Genomic DNA, 21,938 nt, shown 5'->3' on the forward strand with positions numbered 1-21,938 from the left:
GAGTATGCATTAATTTTTTAACACTTAAACTTTTAAAAAATATATTTATTGTACTTCCATCAAATAACAAAAAATATGTGACTCTACTTTCACCTTTTTACATGGGATACCAGGAAACTCAAAATCAAATTCAGCTCCAATCTCAGTGAATAAATACCCTTACTTTTCAACGGTATTTGCTATCTAGTCTTTTCCATGGCTTTGGTTTCTATTTCTTTTTAACAACCTCATTGCAAGACCTTTCATTATAAACCACCACAATAACTCTTTAGAAAGAAATATAATGTGTTATATACTTTACTTACATAATAGTCTCTTTACTAGTATTGTGTTCATATTATACACAAATAACTAAAACTCTTTCCAAATCTCAAAGATCCAAGAAAGTTTAATAGAGAACAGAGCAATAATATTCACCTGTGAGAAACAAGTAACCATCACAGTTTCATTAGCCGCCTCATCATAAATGAAGAAAATAAAGTCTCCATACCAAGGCCTAATTCCACTTGTCTGTCTTGGCCATTTAATCTCTGCAACAAAGAGTAAGAGGTAATTTATCAAAAAATGAACCTAGCAAGCAGCAGTCCATATTTCCCTTTGTAAAAAAAACAACTAAGTTTTACATGCCCAACAGCAGCAGCACTCAATTATAAGGGGTTCCATCACACCCACAGCAGGGGTGCAACTAAAGCAACCAGACCAAACATGTCAGAGAACTAGCCTGGTCATCCCAAATCATTCATGTCTAGAAAGCTGCTACTTCCCAAGTACCCAGAATACCATTTATGTCACTTTCGTAGAAACTATTTACATTTGGAGACTACAGCAGGAAGCACAGAGGACAGGAAATTTCCTGTACCAAGAAGTGCCAGGGAGGTTGGTCATATAACTGGTATTTATTTTTGATCTGCCATAAAAGTACATCCACAGCCAGATAAGGAAAGAGGAAGATAGGAGAAAATCAGGCTTGTAGGTTTCCACATATTTGTCAAGAAAGGAAGCTCAGATATAAGAACATAAAACACAGTCAGTCTGAGACCAAAGTCAGGAAGTAAAAACCATTAGTACAGAAGGGGACCTGAGAAATGTGGGCAGACTGGAAAGGGCCTCACAGCAAGTAAAGAGAGGTGAAAACAACCTTAAAAGGCACTCAGGCTTTCAAAAGTCTGCCCCTCCCATATTTTCAAATTAGAAAACAGCTTTCAGAGATAAGCCCCAGATGGCTCAACATTCTGCTACCCCAGGTGCTAGATTTGCTGGCAGTGATTCTTTTGCCCATCAAGGGCAGAGACGAGATTCTTTTTAACCATGCCACCAAGCACACAGCCCAGTGCACACAAGAGGTACTCAAAAACATCTGTTAAATTACATACTTATTCCTACTTATAATGACCATTACACAAAGCAGTGCCCAGACTGTTTGCTTAGTGCTTAGTGAAGAATTTTCGTAATGTTTCACAAATATCTCCTTCCCTATGACATGAGATGCTCAAACAGGATGTCAGGACGTGGAGGCACTAAAAAGAGCCCTAATAACAGGAGCACCCCTTCCCCAGCCCCAGTACGCCAGCACTCTAAGCCCGACACGAGGCCATCCCACAGCATCCGCAGGAAGCTGTTGCTGCCTTCCCACCCTCAGCCTTGTGCCCTCGGTCTTTCGCACTTGGTCTCTCCCACAGCACAGGTCCTCTTTCCTACCAGCAGCCTCACACCAGAGCACTTCACAGTGTCCCGTCAGGACCACCCTCACCACAGTCTCTCTCCCACTCACGGAGTCACCCTCAGACTCAGGGTGTCACCCACACGCGCACTCTCCTCTCTCACACACACACGTGGAATCTTTCTCACACTCAGTCTTACACTCAGGGTCTCCTACACTCCTGAGTCAACTCCAGCTGGAGGTCCCTCTTACACGCAGTGTCACGCTCTCACCCGCAGCGTCTCACGTGGCCCGGCCCACCCGCCGCACGCCCTCTCCCAGGCCGGCGTCCAGCACGAGGCAGCGGCGGCGTGGAGAGTGTGGCCCCAGGGGACGCAGCCCTGCCCTGCTGCCCACGGGCGCCTGCCCGAGGCCCGTTACCTCGCGGGTGGCCGGGCGCCACCGGGATGCTCCGTCGCGCGGCCGCCACAGCCCCCCCCCCCCCGACTCAGGCCCCGCCCCTGCCACGTGACCGCCGCCGGATCGCGATAGCGCGCGCCGCCTCGGGACAGGGCGCCCGGCGGGCTCCGCGCGGGGCCTGCGGGCAGCGGCTCTCCCCCGCCTCCGCGGGCGGTCTGGCGGGCCGCGCTCCGGCACCCACGTGTGCGCAGGCGGCCTCTGCGTGCACTTGGCAGCCAGCCCCCGGGCCGGCCACGCCGGGCCCCACGCGGGCCGCGATCTGGCCCAGCCGCCTTTGCCAGCTGGCGTGCCGCTCCCTGACGCTGCGCCGAGTCGCCCCAGCCTCCGAGAGACTCAACACGGGGACGCGCTCGCGGGGAGCTCCAACCGGCCCCGTTCCTACGTGTCCTTTGGCTTGGGCCCCGCATTCAGGGGGGACTACATACAGCTTACAAAAGGAGCTCTGAACAACCTCCTCACCCCCTTCACAGCCAACCCTCCACCTCCGGATCCTAGGACGCAGACCCAGGACTTGTCCTCTGCATTCACAACTATTGAGGCCCCCACAGACGCATGGACACTCCTGGGCCTCCGTAGCCAACCTCGGGCCTTCCTGGGGCTCAGGCTGGAGGACATTTTCCCGTCCTCGTCTTGCTTGACCCTGCTGACACCTCTCTTAGGGGACTGCACCCTCCTGCCTCTTTCTGTCCCTCTGGTTGCTCCTCCATCTCCTAGGGCTCCTTTTCCTCTGATGGCCATTGGGGTTCTGTCTAGGGCCTCCTGACCTCACGGGCAGCTGAGCTCTCCCCCTTAGTTTCCTGTCCACACTTCAAGCTATGATTCTCTCCGGGGCCATGGGGAGTCATTTCCTGCAGACGTATTCACAACTGCACATCTCCGGTTCCGTACTAACCATACCCAAACCTCTGTTTCCCACTACCCAGTGACGCAGCCAGAGATGGGCAGCGCCCTGGACTCTTCCTCCTCCAGCTCCCGAGGCCCTGCATCTCACAGCTTTCTTCTCCCCAGCGGAAACAGCCTCCCAATCCCTATCCTGCTCCCTCTACCTCACCCCACAGGGTATCTGTATCTGAAAATACAGATTGGAATGACTTCATATTTCCTCTGCCTAAAACCCCTTCCACCCTCCTCCCTATAGACCTGAGAGGATTTTTGAAGAGCCCTCACTGGTGTTGCCCTCATATTCTGCTTGGAATATCTTCAAGTGTCAATGAGAGTTTGTGTATATTTGGACCCTTTGCCCCCTAGATCAGTTCCTCCTGCCTACCTGGCCAGGCAGAGAAAGGGCTCTGGGCATGGGTCACTCAGTGACAGCTAGTCCACTTGTCCTTGCAAAAGCCGAATATATGACCTTCCAGCTCCCAGTTTACCACAAAAGGGACAGGGACAGAAGCATGTCTGCCTCTGGCTGGCATGCAATGTGGGGGTTCTTGACTTTATACAGAAAAGATTTTACATGAGTCCAGGTGATTTTAAGAGTATGTTTATTAAAGCTGGGGACAGTGAAACAAGGAAGGGCTTAGGATAGAAAAACCAACAGGAGAGCCCAGCCAGGCGTGGCTCAGAGGTTGAGCATCGACCTAGGATCCAGGAGATTGAGATTTGATTCCCCATCAGGACACATGCCCATGCTGGGATTGTGGGCTCGATCCCCAGTTGGGGGCATGCAGGAGGGAGCGATCAATGACTCATCATTGATGTTTCTCTCCCCCCCCCTTCCCCCGCCTCTGAAATCAATAAAGATTTTTTTTTTTTAAAAAAGAAAAAGCAACAGGAGAGCCTATAGGCTGGGCTCCTTTGGCTCACTGAGAAGTCAGGGAAAAGGGGATCTTGGAGAAAGGTTCAGGGGGTTAGCCCGGGATGAACTGCTGCTGTCCATTGCTCCCCCAGTTGCAAGTGAGGACCCTTAGAGTTTAGGAGATGCATGCTTAACAGAAGAAAGGCATAAGAAAGGGCACCCCAGGTCCTTGTTTTGTGGGTTTTAAAGGCTGGGAGTTTAGGGGAGGTTTTAGGGGAGGATCTCAATAGATTATTCATCAGCTTTATGCTGATGCACCAAAATGAGATTTATTCCCTTAACTTCATTTGTCTTTGGATGTGGTTGGCACAAATCCCATTAATTGGATTTCTGGTATCCATCTCCCTGAGTTGGGTGATTTAAGCTATTTATCCTCTGGTTGGGGAGGAGAAGTGTAAACTATTTACTCCTAAGTGTCTTTGGTTAGGGGAGATAGGACTTTGCGATTTACTAGATGGTTGTAAACTGCTTGGCCATTTACCTATCTGTCTCAGTTTCCCTATCACTTGTCCTAGCTTACTAGCCTGTCTCACACTCAGTTATAGCAGCCTACCAGCTGAAAGCCCACTATGCACCAAGTACTGAACTGGATGTCCTCCAACACCATCAGTATTCCTCAGGACTACCCTGCAGGGTATATTTATTCATCCCCATTCTTCAGATGAGCAAACTGAGGCTCAGGGAGGTCAGAATGAGACAAGATAGTGAGAAGCTAGGAAAATTCCTCAGCAAGTGGATTGGGGAAACTGAGAGAGACAGCTGATCAAATTGGTTGAGCAATTTACAGCCCTGGGTGCCTAGCAACCAGCAAAATTGGTGCCAGACCTCCCCCCCAGGGTGGCCTTTCCTCCCCTGGCATATCACTGGTCATGTGATTTAGACCCTCCTGACCTTTCCTTCCTAGAGATAACATCTAGGCCTCAGTTGAATTTCAGTTCTAGGCCCAGAAATGCAGCAAACCAGGCAGGCGAGGCCAGGACCAGCTGCGATAACTGATGACACCCTGTCCTGGTGCCGGCCAATCAGTTGAGACCACGACCCTGAAAGTATACACCTGGAAAAGCTGATGACTATTCTATTGAGGTCTTTCCCTAAGATCTCCCCTAAACTTCCAGCCTTTAAAACCCTGAAGCCTAAGAAATAAGCACCCATTCTCCCTCCTACTGGCACTCCCGCAGGCATCTCCTAAACCCTAAGGGACCCCACGAAACTTGAACCTAGGGGGGCAATGGGCCTGTTTTCAAGGCCTCCTTTTCCGTGACTCTCCAGTGAGCTGACAGCATTTCCACTTTGGCTCACTTCTTTCCCGTAACTTTTCTAGTGAGCCAAAGCAACCCCACCTAGTCTCTCCTAAGCCCTTCCTTGTTTCACTGTCCCCAGCTTAAATAAATGTACTCTCAAAGCTTCCTGGACCCATGTTGTGAAATTTTTCCTGCTTGAAGTCAAGAACCCACCCTAGGGCAGTCTCTGTCCAATAACAAGGAAACTTCACAGGCTACTTGGCTGAAGCTGACAGAGGTCAGAGTTCAATCCAAGTCTGCCGGTCCTGAAACCTGCTCTGACTCCATGCCCTCTCTGCAACTGTGAAACAAAGGGTGGCATTTCAGCTGAAATGGACCAGGGGTGAATGGGTGTGCAAGGCCACAACAAAGGCGTGGTATGGAAGGGTGGGTATCAGGGCAGAGCTGGCAGGCTGAGCTCCCTTTCATGTTGTAATCCTTTTATCAAGCCCAGAGATGCAGCTGGACTTTGTACCCCTAGGCATCCTCACCCTCTCTGGACCAAAGCTTCTTCCAGGTTTGGCCAAAAACTAGTGAGAGTGTTCAGAGCGCCCTCTAGTGGCCGACAGGATGTATCAAAACCCGAAGCCCATGCTGGCACTGCCCTGTAGGCAGGAACTGGAGCTCCCACCACCCCAACTGGCCCCTGGCTGGCTCTGGGCTCTGCACCAAAGAATTCAGGCCTGGACCCCAATCCTATGCATGTTTCCCTGTATCAGACTCTCTGTCTTTATCCATCTCCACTTGGTCACCAGATTCTCAATCCATCTCTGCCCACCTTGGCCTCTGTCCATACCAGTCTCAGCCTAGTGTCTCTTCCTCCCTCAGTCTCACTCTGTCCCCAAAGCAGGAGAGATGGTGGGCAGATAAGCTGAAACAAAGTAGAAGGGTAGTGTCCTAAAAAGAACCCTGGGTTCAAAGAATACTAAGACCTGCAAGCTGTGAGAGAGGAGAAAGCTGGGAAGGGGAGTCCAGCCAGGGTGACCTGCAGTATTGTCTCTGGTACCCAGATCTGAGGTGGCATCTGAAGCCTGCTGACCAGGCAGGAGCAGGAGCTGCATTCCAAAAGGAATGTTTCAGCCCAGCTGGGCATGGCTCAGTGGTTGAGCATCGACCTAGGGTCCAGGAGATTGCAGTTCGATTCCTGGTCGGGGCACATGCCCAGGGTTGTGGGCTCGATCCTCAGCAGGGGGCATGCAGGAGGCAGCCGATCAATGACTCTCTCTTCATTGATGTTTCTATTTTTCTCTCCCTTCCTCTCTCTGAAATAAATAAAAAATATATATATTTTTAAAAACCACAAAAACAAAAGGAATGTTTCAGGTCCTGGTTCTTAGTCCCAGGAGGGGAACTAGATTCCAGGAGAGGAGGCAGGAGAATGAAGCCCAAAACAGTGCACAGGAGAAACACTTTGATGCTGAGAAAACCCATCAAGGCTGCAGGGAAAATCTAACCATGATTACCTGCCTCTCTAGCCCCCTTACCCCTCCACTAGCTCCCTCCTCTCATGTTCAGAGTAGAGCACAGGCCAGGGCACTTTAGAGCATCCAGAATACTTTTATTGCCATAATCAAGATACAGCCTGCTCAGAGCCTGATATGGGGCCCACCACTCAGGAACAAAAGGAGAGACAGATGCTGGGTATGTACACAACAGAGAAAATCCAGCTCCACAGAAACCTGTGGGAGAGCAGCACAGTCCAGCCTGACCATGGCTTTGGGACTCCACCCTAGAGGCTAGAACCAAGTCTTGGTCTATAGCTGTCGCCCACTTGGAGACCTCCGCTGCCAAAGCAGATACAGACTTTCCAGCCCTGCTATCATAGGAAGACCCATGAAGCATCTGAGGCAGACAGAAAACCCACAGGGGGGCTCCAAGGCACCTGGCTCTCACAGGGCCCGCTCAAGGTTCTGAGCTAGTCCCTGCAGACTAAAAACCACTGAGCTGCCTGGTAGAGGCTGGCTCTAGGCAGGGTGGGCAGGAGCCCAACCTCCTCTCAGCCCTGTGCCAGCCCACTTGGGTGCTAGAGAAACCCTATGGCAGGGTGGCAATATGGTGGTGGGGTTAGCAAGAGGGCAGTTCAGGGAAGCTCTGGGTTATGTTGGCCCCACTCCTGAGTTCTCGTTCTTCATCAGGATCTAAAAGGCCATGGCACTGGGTTCTGCTCTCATCCTTGAACCACAGTCCCAAGGTGGAGGGAGCCAGCATCAATACTGTGGGCAACATCCCAACCAAGGGGATCAGGGCTCCTGGGACACAGCCTGCAGAACTGGGGGACCATCTAGGCTGTTTTTAGAGGTAGGAGTGAATGCCCCAGGGCATGGGAACCACAGAAAACACAACCCACCCCTGCCTGCAGGGGGAACTGGGCTGCCCCCAGAAAGCCACAGTCAGGCTGTTGAACAGCTAGGCCATAGGAAAGCCAGCAGCTCCAGCCACCCATGGCCAGCAGCAGCTGTACCTGTGGCCACTGTGCGGGAAGGATCACCCTAGGGACCAGGAGCCCATCCCTGGGATTTCTGGGGGCAGAGACCACAGCTCAGCCATATCTCTCACAGGAAGTCTGAGGGCCTGGGATTGGTGGGCGAATGTGAAATGGCCACAGGTCTAGAAGGAACACATGGCCCCTGAGTTGGGGATCGGATCCAGGTGCCAGCCAATTTACCTACAGAGCAGTCCTGAGGCCGGTCACAACGAGTCCATCAACAGCAGCATTCTCTCCATTAAGCGTCTTTTGAGCCCTAGTTGGTTTGCTCAGTGATTAGAGCATCAGCCCTCAAACTGAAAGGTCGCAGGTTGGACTCTGGTCAAGGGCATGCACCTTGGTTTCAGGCTCAGTCCCTCTCCCCAGTCAGGGTGTGTGTAGGAGGCAACCAATAGATGTGTCTCTCTCACATCGCTGTTCCTCTTTCTCTCTCCCCCCACCCCCTTCCAATCTCTCTAAAAAGCAATGGAAAAATCCTCCAGTGAGGCCTGGCTGGGCGTGGCTCAGTGGTTGAGCATCGACCTAGGATCCATGAGATTGTGATTCAATTCTTGGTCACGGTACATGTCTGGGTTGCGGGCTCGATCCCCAGCAGGGGGTGTGCAGGAGGCAGCCGATCAATGACGACTCTCTTATTATTGATGTTTCTATCTCTCTCTCTCCCCCTCTCCCTTCTTCTCTCTGAAATCAATAAAGATATATTTAAGGGGTAAAAAAAAGAGTCCCTTGAGTGAGTCCAAACTATTTCTTCCTTCCTCACTCCCAGAGAAAGGATAAGAAACGGCACTTCCCGATGGCAGATGTTTCACAATCCAAGACCTATGGCCTTGGAAGTTCAGTCACAAACTGCTAAACTTGTGGGCCATGGCAGCCCAGGGGGCCAAGAGAAGCAGCTGTAGCCAAGCCATCCCACAGGCTTGCCTGGCAAAGGAATCAGGGCCCAAGGAGCAGGTATTTCAGATAGGCCAGAGTAGTGGCATTGGACAGCATCTCAATGTGCTCGTTGCCTGGCAGTGCCTGCAGTGTTATCTGTTGTTCCTGGTGGTTGCGCCAGGTCTGGCACTGCAGGGCACTCTGCAAGTTCACAGTGCCATCGCCATCACCAAAGTAGATTTTAGGTTCTCGGTCTGGGAAGCTCTCATAGTAGAAGGAGTCTGGCGTGGGAACACCAGTACCATAGAGGCAATGCAGGGGCACACCAGGTGGCACCATGGCTTCAACGAGCCCCTCCGTGTCCTGCCGCATGAGCCAGCCATCTTCAAAGCCAATGTCCTGGAAGAACCGGCGATAGTCGCGCAACGTGTAGTTGGTCGTGGGTGTGTGTACAAAGACCTTCTCAGGTGACCAGGTATAGTCGTAGGGCAGCAGCCAGCTGGTAGAGACAGCAGACCGCTGCTGCTCTCGGATCTTCAGGGGACTAATGACTGGGATCCGGTTGTTGTCCCCTGCAGGGAAACGGCTCCAGTCAGTCTGTGCTCAGGAATGCAAGCTGGCTGGGCAGCATGTCCACCACCAGGGTCCCTGCTCGACCCCAGCCAGTGGCCCAGTCAGCACACCAGCGTCTCTATACTGTTATCATTATAAACTCCCATGCCTGCATTACCTTTTATTGTTTCCCTTTATTTTTGCTACATCTGGAAAGCACCCAACCAAGACTTGTTTCTTTCCTTCTGCATTTTGTCACCAGGGATTTAGGCAGCCAGCACACACCCAAAGGGTGACTTATCACTGGGTATGTGTGCGCTGACCTTACCAAAGGTGAATCAGCAGGTTGTCAGCCCAGAGGCACAATCCTCTTTTTTTATTACAATGAGCTATGCAAGTATTTTTCTTTTTCTAGGCTTAGACCTGCAGCCAGCTAGTCCTGGTCTCATACCAGCCACCTGCCTGTCACTGACCTGGGCAGCCAGGCCCACAAGCAGATCTGCACACTAGAGCAAGAGTCCTTCTCACACAGGAATGCCAACAATACAAACACACCCACCAGCAAGTGAAACTTTCAGAGGGTGAGTTGAAACTTGGGAACAGGAGCCTATGACTCTGTTCAGGACATAATGGCAACCTATCACTCTACCTCTCTCACTGACCACAGAATCACAGTTCTGCCTGGTGGGGCCTGGCTCTAAGACTCCTCAGGAAAGGGAAGCTCCTACCTAAGGGTCCATGACTACCACCCCTCACACCCCAACCCTGTCCCCAGACTGCCAGGGCCTGAAAAAACAGTGTCCCAGCATCTGAGGCCAAGCCAATCCATGGTCACTACTGGGATAGGCACTGGATCTGACCTGATCACAACAATCAGTTGACCAACCAGCAGATCAGGCAGTGCCAGTGACTTGAGGAAGAAAGCTCACCAAATGCTTGACACAGCCCTGGCTCATGGCTCCTAAAGTGAAGGGCCATGGGGCTCACACTCAGTCCTCGCAGAAGGAGGAAAGCCCTATGGCTGCAGTTAACAGGTTCTGACAGTCATGAAAATGCAGGTGGCCCTGGCTGGTGTGGCTTGGTTAGGCATTGTCCTCTGCACTGAAAGGTTGCCAGGTCAATTCCTGGTCAGGGCACATCAGGCAGATCAGGCAGTGCTGGTGACTTGAGAAAGAAAGCTCATCACGTGCTCCGCACAGCCCTGGTTTCGGGCTTGATCCCCTGTAGGAAGCATGCAGGAGGCAGATGATCCATGTTTCACTCTCACATCAATGTTTCTCCCCCTCTCTCTCCTTCCCTTCCTCTATCTCTAAAAAAAATCAATACAAATATTTAATATAAAAAATAAAATGTAGCCCGGCCAGGCGTGGCTCAGCAGTTGAGCGTCAACCTAGGATCCAGGCAATCAGGGTTCGATTCCTGGTCAGGGCACATGCCCGGGTTGCGGGCTGCGGCCGATCAATGACTCTCTCATCATTGATGTTTCTAGCTCTCTCTCTCCCTCTCCTTTCCTCTCTCTGAAATCAATGAAGATATATTTAAAAATAAATAAATAAATAAATAAATAAATAAATAAATAAATAAATAAATAAATAAATAAAATGCAGGTGGATTGGGAAGAAATGAAATGGGGAAAAAGGTGACTTTCCCAACTGCCTAGAAAGCGGGCCCAAACAGATCTGCATGTGCTTCCTCCCCATGTTACCCACAGAGGTTCCGCGCTGCTACGCATGGGGGTGTAACTCATAAACAGGAAACTGTAGTTAGCCTTCCTTCTCTGGGGCAAAGGTGGGGATGAAAAAGGGAGGATGGGGATAGGAGAGAGGGAGAAGGTTTCCCCAAAGAATTGTGGGTCAAACCAAGTAAGGCCAGCCAGGCCTGAGCACAGTATGTGTACATATGTGTACAAGCAAGTACCTGCATGACCAAGAGTTGTGTCCATGTACATGCTGTAAGAAACTTACACAGATAACAAGGGTCATCAACTAGAGAGATGACATTATTTGAGAAAGAATACCATTCTGGAGAAAAAAGGGTTCCCCAAGATGACACTATAGAGAGAAAGAGAGGATGCCACCCCCAACACCAGCCCCCCATGCTGGGCAAGGCAGGGTCTTACCTGAGGCCAGGACGCGCAGGGTTTTGGCCACGCCCCCCCAGGGCGCACCCAGTGCCACAAAGGCACCGATATACTTGTCCTTCCAGGCCTGTGGCTGCCGCTGCAGAAAGTAGAGCGTGTACATGTTGCCCATACTGTGGGCAACCAGCACCACAGGGCCCCCATACATCTGGTACATCTCCTCGATCATCTCCCGGAGGGCCAGGAAGTAGGGTCCATTTTCATCTGCAGGCCAGAGCCAGGCTGGAGTTAGGCAGGAAGGGTTCTGGGGTCTGAACCACTGACTGTTTCTCAAGCCAGACACAGGACTAGGTGGGTGGAGAGAATGCTAAAATCCAAGTGGAGTGGTCTGATTTCCCCTTAGTTCAATGAAGATAGGAAACAAAGGGGCTCCCTTTCCCCTCCTCAGACTCACTCTCTCTCTCCGGAGCTCAGAGGCCCAGAAATCCTGGGGTGAGGGATAGGGAAAGACAGGACAGACTGACCAGGGGTAGGGGACAGCCCAGGGCCTGTGGTGGCTGTGACCTCTTTGTCCCCACCTCCCACAACCTCAGAGAAGAAACAAGGTGATCACTTACTTGGGGCTCTGCGCCAGTCATAAGGGGCCCCCCGGATGTCCTCACCCCGTGTGTAGCCCCAGCTTACAAGGCTCTCCACGATGGTGTGGAAATAAGAACCTGTACACAGAAATGCATAGTATTATAGAGGGTACTGCCAGTGCCAGCCACCTGTACCACACCTGCCAAGGAGGCTGTGACATCTACCACAGGGAGGTCCCTGACCGAGCGCTCTCTGCCCACACTGATCAGAGACAGTTCATAGGCTACTACTTCAAACCAAGTGGTTCCTCTCACCATAGGAGTTCAGCAAAACCTCCAGCCCCATTCCCTAGAGAGCATGAGAAGGGCTACATACCCACACTGCTTTTGCTGGGGTCCAGGAACTCCAGTGAGAAGGTCTTCCCAAAGCCGGGAACATGCACATCCACACCATCGGGAAACTGGGTGGCCCGGGACGTTTTGTTGTAGACCAGCCTGTCAGGAGGGGATACTGAGCTGGTGACCCAGAGTTAGTACTGAATTTGGGTCCCAGTACTTCCCTGTGTCCTGAATCACACTCCCTTCTCATCCTCAGGTTTGGTCAGTTGTATAGGGGTTCAGAGCTAGTCATGGGAGATTGCTTCTGTGGACTATTTTGAGCTAAGGACAATTTTAGCTTCAGGCTCAAGAAAAACTTCTGCCCCTTTCTTTAACTACCTAGAACTTGAATTAGGAGCCTCTCCCATAACAAGAGATTATCAGTGATAATCTCTTTTTACCCACCATTAATTATATGGTAGGGAAAACTTCTATTTACTAAACACTTGCTATTCTTATTCTGTAATTACCTGTTGCCCCCAGGGCACCTTACCTCACCCTAGCTCCAAACGTCTTCTATACCCTTGCTCTCTTTCAGTCTCTGAACCTCTTTTTTAAAAATAAATAAATAAATATATCTTTATTGATTTCAGAAAGAGGAAGGGAGATGGAGAGAGAGAGAGAGAAACATCAATGATAAGAGAATCATCATTGATCAGCTGCCTCCTGCACCCCCTACACTGGGGATGAAGCCCTCAACCCAGGCATGTGCCCTGACTGGGAACTGAACTGTGATCTCCTGGATTATAGGTCAGTGCTCAACCACTGAGCCATGTCGAGCCAGGCTCTGAACCTTTCTTGTAAGTAGGGTCTCTGACTCTCTCATGTATGTGGGGTTCCCATACAAATGTAAGTATTAAATTCAGTTATTTTCTCTTGCTAATCTGTGTCATGTATATTTGATTATTATAATGACCAGCCAAAAGAACCTTGAGAGTAGAGGAAAGTTTGTTCCTCCCCAACATAACAAAGCAAATTTAGAAAGCACAAATCAGTATGAGGACCCCCTCCAAGGCTCACTCTAAAGACTGACCCTCATGCCCTGGCCAGGTAGCTCATTTGGTTAGAGCATCACCCCAATATGCCAAGGTTTTGGGTTCAATCCCCAGTTAGGGCACATACAAGAAACAACCAATGAATGCATATATAAGTGGAACAACAAATCGATGTTTCTCTCTCTCTCATCAATTAAAAAAAAAAAAAGATGGACTCCAGGACCCTTCTCCTTAATGTCAACCACCCCAGAATGCAGGTCTTAGATCTGTTTGGGAGAAGGAAGCGCCATGACCAGCTCTGCCATGAACGCCACACTTAACCCCAAAAGGCAGGCTAACTTTACAGGCTCCTATTGCTCCATCTCTAAGGATCCAGCTCCTGCCACCCACCACAATACATCACAGGGGAAAGGAGATGGTGAGAGCAACTCACAACAGAACCAGACAGAGACCTCAGCAGCTGCTGTGTGGGTGGACAGACCAGGCCTGCAGAAATGATGGGGAAAGGGTGGTGAAGACAGGAGGAAAGCCTTATGCCAGTCCAGGAATCCTGCTCTGGCCTTCCAAGGAGGCAAATGTGTTGGAGAAAACACAGGCTACACAAGCATTCCCTGGTGATCCTGAGTCCCACCTCACCTTAAAGATTAGCTATAGGATGCTGACATGACTCACAACATTGGCCTAAATAATAGGTCCTGGTGGTCTACTCTCTCGAGGCCAATCTGTAGATTATTACAACGGACACTCGGCAAAGTGCAGAAAATTGTTCTGGAAAGCCAAGTCAGCTCTGTGCTGGATGAAAGTCTAAACAGGTCAGAGGAGCAATGAAGGTAGACAAGCCCCTCTTGGTATCAGCCCGCATCTCCAATTGGCAGTAACTGAGACCATGTCTCTGGTACAAAAATAGAAATGCAGATCAACAGCCCAGAAATGACTCTGATGACAAACACATGCAGAGGAGGAAAGAGTCAACAAAGCAGGCATCTTAAACAAGAAGGGCAGGGTGCCTGGAGAGACAGCTAGTGAATCTCCAGGGGAGAAAAAAAAAATTTAATCTGTTAGATTTCATTTAGCTCAAATATTTATTGAGCACCAGCTGTGTTCCAGGTTCTACTGCTATAAAGATAAAAGAGATACAGTTTCTGCCTTCAGGGAGCTCAGTCTGAGAGGGAAAACTTAGCTCAGGGTCATACAACTTTGGGTCTGAATCCTGGTTTCTGCCTCTTATTAGCTGAGTGACCCTGGCAATTTTAAAACTGATCTGAGATTTGAGATGCCCTGTGCTATAAAACAGGTTTGTAAATAGCACTTCTTTCATAGAGTTGCTATAAGACTAAGTGAAAGAAAATATGTAAAATGTACAGTGTCTGTAGTCAATAAGCAGTAATTCTTATTATTGGGAAACATCCTTGGAAACAAAGTTTGATGAGGGTTAGAGGAAACAGGCATGTGCCATGGGGGTTACAGAGATTAACAGCTCTGAAGAGTGGAAGGGACCTGCTCAGGATTTAAAAGGTGAATCGGGGAGGCAGGGGGGACTGGCTGGTGTGCCTTAGAGATTAGAGTGTCGGCCCGCACACCAAAGGGTCTTGGGTTTGATTCCCAGTCAAGGACATGTACCTAGGCTGCAGGTTCAATCCACGGTTGGGGCACGTGTGGGAGGCAACCAATCAATGTGTCTCTCTCACATCAATGTTTCTCTCTTTCTCTCTCTCTCCCCCTCCCTCCCTCCCTCCCTCCCTCCCTCCCTCCCTCCCTTACACTCTCTAAAAATCATTGGGGGGAAAATATCCTCAGGTGAGTATTAACAACAACAACAAAAAGGTAAATGGGGGGGAATTTATCAGGCAAAGAGTGTAGAGGTAGATTCCAGGCTAAAAGAACAGCATTTGCAAAGGGATGGAGACCTGGCATCCAGGGAAAACAAGCAGCTGGAGGGGCGGGTGTGGCCAACCCTGAAGCAAGGGAAGGGTTGAGCGCCAAGTTGAGGCTATGACAAGGGCTGGAGCATAGAAACCACAGGTAGTGCTCAAAGCACAAGATGTGGCTTGGAGAGGGTAGGAACAAGAGCAGCGGGAAAGGGAAGAAAGTTCTGTCTGGGAGAGAGCAAAGGTGGTGCCAACAAGACTGAGGAAATGGGAAGGGAGAAAGATCAGTGACCTTAAGATCTCTTGAGGTGGGGATAACATGGAAATGGACTCTGGAGGCCTCTTTAGGTTGAGTTGGTGAGCAGCACACAGTCTGTGCCCCAGCTCCCACCTGATATTGTCGATCCAGCAGTCAATGATGACAGGCAGCAGCAGTTCAAGGTTCAGCCAGAGTGTGAAGTAGCTGTCCGTTTTCTTGGAGCAGAGGTAGTGCACGACCTTTGGCTTGTCCAGCTTTGCCTCCAGCTGGTTGCCCAAATCACCAGGCACTGTAGCGGGGCACAGAACATGCATGAGGAGGCCCTGGACCTAGCAGGCTGGTGACCCTCAAGGCTTGAATCCAAAGGCCTTTTACCATCCCAGGCTATAGTAGGCAGGGCTTTGTTCACTCTGATTGGAATGGGAAACAGAGCAGAGTATTGTGCCACTTAACCAGCCCAAAGTGAAAGCACTCCAAGACAGGCTTGTGGAGGAAGGCAACAAACTGAAACACAATAGAAAGAAGCTCATATTGGCACCTGCTGACTTACAGAGGTCCCCAGGCTTTGGTAAAGTCCAGAGTCCAGTAAGGTTCCAAAGGGCAGATTATCTGGAGGGCCCTAGCATCTGGGCCCACCTGGACCAAGCACTAGAGATGGCTACCCTGAAATAACACACCATTCCAGCCATAGCCCAATGCGGGGTGGGGGAGACTAGGCCTAAAGGATAACTTCTCTCTACCTGAACTGGCCTATTGAATCTACAAAGAGCCCTGGGGGACCTTGTGACACTTAAATCTATCCCTGTAGCTCCAGTGCCCAACATTCAAGGCCTTTTATTTATTTTTTTTCTTTTAATCCTTACCTGAGGACATGTTTATTGATTTTTAGAGAGAAAAAGGAGGGGGGAGAGAGACAGAGAGAGAGAAACATAGATCAGTTGCCTCCCATAAGCACCCTGACTGGGGACTGAACCCACAACCTAGGTATATGTCCTGAACAGGAATCGAACCCACAACCTTTTGGTGTAGGGGATGATGCTCCAACCAACTGAGCCACCCGGCCAGGGGAACATTTAAGGCTTTCTAGGGTTTATTTACTCCCAATGACCTTTAAGGCCTCACCTGTTCCCACATGCATGCTCTCAACACCTCCCATATTCATCCCCATTTAAGATCCGTGATCACTGAGTGAACAACCAGCCTTTGGCTCTCCTTGGCATTCACTGGAGGGCCCTAGCATCTGGGCCTACCTGGACCAAGCATTCACAGTCCTGGGCTCAGACTGTGAACCCAGCCCTGCAGAGAGCACGCCCTCTGTGTGCACCATCTCACAGTATCCTCGGGGTAGCCATGGGAGGCCATTGTAGCACCTGCCTTCACTTCCTTTCATGATATGGGTGCAGAAGTGGGGAGTCCCCAGCATGACATGCTCTGGATGACATGCCTGTGGACTAGGCAGAGGAATATAGAGACCTGTCATTGTTTCCACTAAAAAAAATTGCTGAAAGAAGAAGTCACCAGATCTGCTTTGCCTGGGTATCTTTCACCCTGGCCAGGCTGTGTGGCCTCTAAAAATAGCAGTGATCACTTCCTCAGCCCTTGTGCCTAGAACTAGGATAAAAGCCATCCACATGCCTCTGACCTCAAATAACAGTGGGAGAGAACATTCTTATTATGCCCACTTTTCAGATGAGGAGATTAAGTCTGGGAGAGGCAGAAATGGCTTACTACAGTCCCTTCCCCCTGCCCAGGGTCTTCTTCTGTGTCACTTCTCTGGCCTCTGCTTCCTCTACCATCAGTTTGAGTCCCACACATAGAGACTGGTCACCCTTGGATTACTTACTGATCTGTGACCAGTAACACCCTGACCACTACTGGCCATGGGGTTTCCTAGGATTAATGCCAACAGCCTCACTCTCTGGGAAGGTTAAGATGCCAGTTACTCTGACTCTGGGTGGGGATTGAATGACATAATGAGTTAGCATCAATTTAGGAGAAAAGACTGTATGCCTTTCATGGACTTCCCAATGCAACACCCTTTTATTCAGAACTCCTTAGGCCCACACATGATCCCCTGCAGGCCTCCAAGATAAAGTCCAGATGACCCAACCAGTCACGAGCCTGCACAGTCCACTCCCCCCCCCCCCCCCGGTCCCCCAGCAACCACTCCATTCCAGACAGCCTGGACTACCTACCTCCTTCCCTCTGATATGTATTTCCCTTTGCCTGGAACTCTCCTGGCCATAGCTCCAGCTGCATACTCCAGGAAGCCTTCCCTGACTGGGTCAGTGGATTCTCTGTGCTTGGCCAGCACAGACCTCATCTCTGGGGATCAACCTGCAAGCTTAGGGAAGGCAGAGCCAAGTCTGCCCAATTCCCATGGTTAACCTGGGCCAACCATCCCCCTGAAGCATTTCCCAGCCCAGAGCTCCTGGTGGGGGACCCCTTGGGACCAAACTACCTGCCAACCTTACCCCTCTGTGATCTGTATCACCCCCCATTAAAATACACCCAGCAAAAAGAGTATGGGGGCCATGCACAGTCAGTATGTAACATATACCTCAGCACACCTCTGCCTTCAGGAGTCCTGGCAAGTCACCTACACACTAGCTCTGGGTGGGAGTGACAGCCTGCATGAGGTATCCGAAGCCCCCAAGGCAGAAGTTTCATTCCTGCCCGGCCGGGCGTGGCTCAGCAGCTGAGCATTGACCTAGGATCCAGGTGATCAGGGTTCGATTCCAGGTCAGGGCACATGCCTGGGTTTCGGGCTAGACAGCCGATCAGTGACTCTCTCATCATTGATGTTTCTATCTTTCTCTGTCCTTTCCTCCTCTCTCTGAAATCAATAAAGATATATTTAAAAAAAAAAAAAAAAGTTTCATTCCTGCCCACCACCACAAGGAAACACTGTGACTACAGTTGCCAGGGGTCAGGGCCAAGAAAGACCAAGTAAGCAGGAGAGATCACCTAGCCCCAACATAGCTCAGTTCAAGTAGGTCCAGAAGGATGAGTACAGGCTGCTCTCTGACATCTGTTCATCGCCACTGTCCCACCCCTTACCTCTGCCTTTAGCCATCCTCACATTCCCTAGGCGCTCCTCCCTCAGACCCAATGCTACACATCTGATAAGTTTGGGGGTGCCCTGGTGGCAGGGTCAGACAGCAATCCTTTCCCCAACGAGCTTCCTTTCAGTAATGAATGCCCTTCCAAACGTGTGGGGCTGAAAGGGTCCAGGGAGACAGCCCACTAGCCAAGCCCAAGTCAACGCTAAGGCCCCTGGGGGCCAGCGCTAAGGCCACCTTACCTCCAAAACTGCCCTCAGGAGTGGGACCAAAGGACCTCAGTCTTCCCAGCTAAAAAATGGGGATAAGGCGAGGCAAGGTTTGGGACTGCCATGGACAGGCAGACCGACGGACAACCGCATGGTAACCCTCCTACTTACCCCCATATTCTACAGGGGAAGGTGACAGAGAGGTTGACCACACCCGCGACCAGTATGTCCGGAGGTGGACGAACCGACCCCAGTGACAAGACAGCCCATACGCTCCCCTACCTCGAGCTTAGAGCCGACGCAAACCGGGCAGGCAGCCCCCTCACCCCCGCAACCTGCCCCGCCTGACGCACGAGCCAACAACAGACCCGCGAATGGACGCGCGCCTCACCCAGGACCACAGGAGGGGGACGTCCAGTCGGAAGCGCCGGGTCTGCGAGCAGCAGGAGGAACAGGAGGCCACCCGGGAGCAGGGCTGCACGCTGGGGGCAGAGGCGGGGACCCATAGCGTGGCACGGAGGGTCCAGCTCCCTGGTGCGGATCCAGGGCTCCGGGCTCGCGCCTAGGCCGGGGCGCGGCGACGCGCTTAACCCCGCCGCCCACCGCCTCCACGGAGGCCGGGCCAATCAGGGCCCACCTCCCGCAGACGGCCTGCCAATAGGGGCTCGCCTCCAGCGGGTCCCTCCCAGTCGGAGCTGGCCGCCGGGCTCCCGCTCATCCCGTACTCGCTTCCTTGACAGCGCTGCGAACCGAGCGCATCGATCGATCCAGGCTCTGCCCGGCTCCCACGCTCTCGGCGGACCCAGCCCGCCACTGCCGGGTGCCCAGCCCAGCCCCCCGTACTCCAAGTTTACGCTGCGCAGCCCTCAGCCCCGATTCCCGGCGCCTACCTGACCTGGGATCTGGAACGAGCCGGCTGAGCGGCGATTCATGGTCCAGTGTGTTCGTGGCTCCTGAGAGACGCCGGTCAGAGCAAGAGGGAAAAGAGAAGTGAGCCCTTGGCAGTTTGGGGACCTCAGGGGACCAGACCTTACCAGGACCTTTGCGCAAGCCCCACACCGGTTCTTCCATCCTGGCTGGAGAATGTGTGGATTGTTCAGGCAACTCTCTGTCGTCTGCCCCGGGATTAGGATGGGACAGGCAGAGGCCAAGTCAGTATGTTTCGTTTCTGAGTGAGATGTATGTATGTCCTCCCTTTTCAGGGGCGCGGAGTATGGAGTCACCCTAACAGACGGCGCAGCTCGCGGGCAGCGTTGAGAGTGGACTTGAAACTTGACCCTGAGCCATGGCCCATCCGCAGGTTCCCCCGCAGAGCGGGAGAGGTGTTGGGACCTCCCAACACACGCAAACCTGGGAATCAAGAGAGGACACAGGCTCCCTGCACGAGGAATGGGGGAGAACAGAGTGGGAAGACCTTTCAGGTGGTATTAGACCAGCACTACGCATCGCTCTGGGAGAGGGGGGCCATATGTTTGGAGACTGCAGGTCTTGATCCTCCACACACTACCTCCCAAGAGCCAGTCACACCCTGGTCAGCTGATCTCAAGACCTCTATCTCTCCCCTCCCTTCCTTCCTCTTGGTCAATGGCTGACCATTTCCAGTTTCTCCCAGTGCCCCTCAGTAAATCTACTCACCATCTTGGCCTCCCCTTCCTGTTTTCTTACAGTGAAATACATTGGTGGATGGGGTACCCTCATCCTGTAAGGTCCAACTATCTCCTGCCTCAGGCCCTAGCCCAGGGACACCCCCCCCCCAAAAAAAAAAACAACCCTGCCTCTCTCACCTCCATCCCAGGCCTCAGCAGAAGAGTCCCTGAGGATGATCTGGCAGGCCCAGTGTGGGAGACCATAGAGACCCTTCTGCCAGGGCTAGGGACAGGCAGGAGATCAAAAGCCAAGGGTTAAGTGGGGAGAGAATAGGGAACATGACAGCTTGGGCCACTTTGGACTCTGGCACAGTCTGAATGTCTTGTCAGCCCAACAACCTCAGGTGATTACAGGCCCCTCACAGGTCTAGATTCCCACAGGCTTTCCACAGCCATTGGGGGAAAGGGTGCCAAGGTTTGGTTAGCAATGACCCATGCTGGCACAGTGGAGAGGAGTCAGAAGGTGAGAGCCCATTTCACACAACCCCACCATCCACATGATGGCTGCAGACCTGGAGTCATCCTGGACTCTAGCTACCTCCCTGTCAGGCCCACAATCAGATGGTCATCAAGTCTTCCTAGCTCTATCCACCCAAAGCCAGACCACCCTCATCCCCATAGTAGCCTCCTCACTGATGTCCAATTTATGCCCTTATTGCTGTGGACTGTTCTCCACATGCCAGGTTGACATCATAAACCCTGTCAGGCCCCATCACTATCCGCCTAATCCCACTCATGACTCTCCCATTACATGCATGCATCATAGTGAGTGAGGACCTTGCAGTATATTCTGGCTGTCTCCCCCAATTTCCACTCTGGCAGCTATCTTATCTCCAGCCTCAATGGCTTTCTTGCTGCTTAGAGCAAGACAACCTCATTCTCTCTCAAGACTTCTGCATTTGTTGCACTGGGCCAGTCTGCAGCCTCCACTTTTGCGAACCAACTGAGCTCTGCATTTAGGCCTCAGCGCAGACATGACTATTGACTTTGAAGCAGCCCCTGCCTGGCTCCCATTAAAATACTGGTCCTGGCTGGTGTTTCTCAGTGGTTAGGGCATCATCCCATGCACCAAAGGGTCACAGCCTCAATTCCCAGTCAGGGCACATACCCAGGTTGTGGGTTCAATCCCCAGTCGGCACCTACAGGAGGTAACTGATTGATGTTTCTCTCACATCTTTCTCTCTCCCTCTCCCTCTCCTCAGGTGAGGAATATATATATATATACTCTATATATATATTCACTGAAAGAGCAGGACCCTCACCTGTCCAATCACTGTCACCTCCTGGTTACTAATTACCACCAGCACAGTCCCTGGCACACAGCAGGTGCTTAACATATGTTGAACGAATGAGTGATACATTCCCTTCTCTACAACACTTCCAGGATCCCTGTCAGACCTGGAGAAGGAGATAAGGGACTGAGAGGTCTACAGGACTGGATGTGAGCTCTGAAAAAGACTGGGAAAGGAGGGTTTCCTGTGAAGGGGAATATTCTGGGCAAAGAACAGATGTAAAAATAAATCCAGAGACTAAGGAGCCCAGCCAGTTGTGGTGTCTTCCTCAGGTGAAAGTCCAGCCAACAGCCTTTACCCCTCCTGTGTTATTATTGGGCCCTTTGCATTTCCTCTCCCTTGCCCAGGCTGCAAGCTTCCCCTACCTGAACCAGGTGGGAGTCTGAGCTTGGAGCAACCCAACGAACACCAGGGCTTCTGAGCTAGTTTGGTAGCCAGAACTGAGCCCATTTGGAGGTCAATTT

At 51.5% G+C, this 21,938-nt stretch overlaps 2 protein-coding genes across 4 annotated transcripts in view; both read right to left on the reverse strand.

Moving 5' to 3' along the window:
- Positions 1-2,131, reverse strand: part of SLC7A6 (solute carrier family 7 member 6) — a 37,832-nt gene extending 35,701 nt beyond the window's left edge. Inside the window, exon 1 of one of the 2 annotated variants that reach the window (XM_087827521.1) lies at positions 2,081-2,131. Coding sequence is in view for 1 of the 2 variants with exons in the window: in XM_016200766.2 (XP_016056252.1) it covers positions 418-438 (21 nt within the window). In the remaining variant the exon portion in view is untranslated. Of the gene's footprint in view, positions 1-417; positions 1,529-2,080 lie in introns of those variants that run through there. The other variant, XM_016200766.2, reaches the window with a different exon arrangement.
- A 4,603-nt stretch (positions 2,132-6,734) lies between these two features.
- Positions 6,735-19,059, reverse strand: PLA2G15 (phospholipase A2 group XV). Of its 2 annotated transcripts, none has more exons than XM_016200764.2 (6): positions 18,928-19,059; positions 15,398-15,554; positions 12,142-12,260; positions 11,805-11,903; positions 11,227-11,451; positions 6,735-9,127 (listed from the first exon to the last, which is right to left on the reverse strand). In XM_016200764.2, exons 1-6 carry the CDS (start codon positions 19,040-19,042, stop codon positions 8,616-8,618), a joined length of 1,227 nt encoding a protein of 408 aa, XP_016056250.1. In that variant the 5' UTR covers positions 19,043-19,059; the 3' UTR covers positions 6,735-8,615. The 2 variants fall into 2 exon arrangements, with proteins under 2 accessions (XP_016056250.1, XP_016056251.1); XM_016200765.2 differs by lacking the exon at positions 18,928-19,059 and adding an exon at positions 17,461-17,657.
- Positions 19,060-21,938: the final 2,879 nt, after the last annotated feature.

This window comes from Miniopterus natalensis, chromosome 18 (genome assembly GCF_054644295.1).
Source record: "Miniopterus natalensis isolate mMinNat1 chromosome 18, mMinNat1.hap1, whole genome shotgun sequence".
Classification (NCBI taxonomy): domain Eukaryota; kingdom Metazoa; phylum Chordata; class Mammalia; order Chiroptera; family Miniopteridae; genus Miniopterus; species Miniopterus natalensis.

Bases quoted from the DNA above. Each gene is read 5' to 3' on its own strand.
- PLA2G15 (XM_016200764.2), bottom strand. From the start codon at position 19,042: ATGGGTCCCCGCCTCTGCCCCCAGCGTGCAGCCCTGCTCCCGGGTGGC. The intron at 15,555-18,927 runs GTGAGGCGCGCG...GCCCCGCTACAG, and splicing joins TCCCCCTCCTGTGGTCCTGG to TGCCTGGTGATTTGGGCAAC. The intron at 9,128-11,226 runs GTAAGACCCTGC...GTTTCCCTGCAG, and splicing joins CCTGCGCGTCCTGGCCTCAG to GGGACAACAACCGGATCCCA.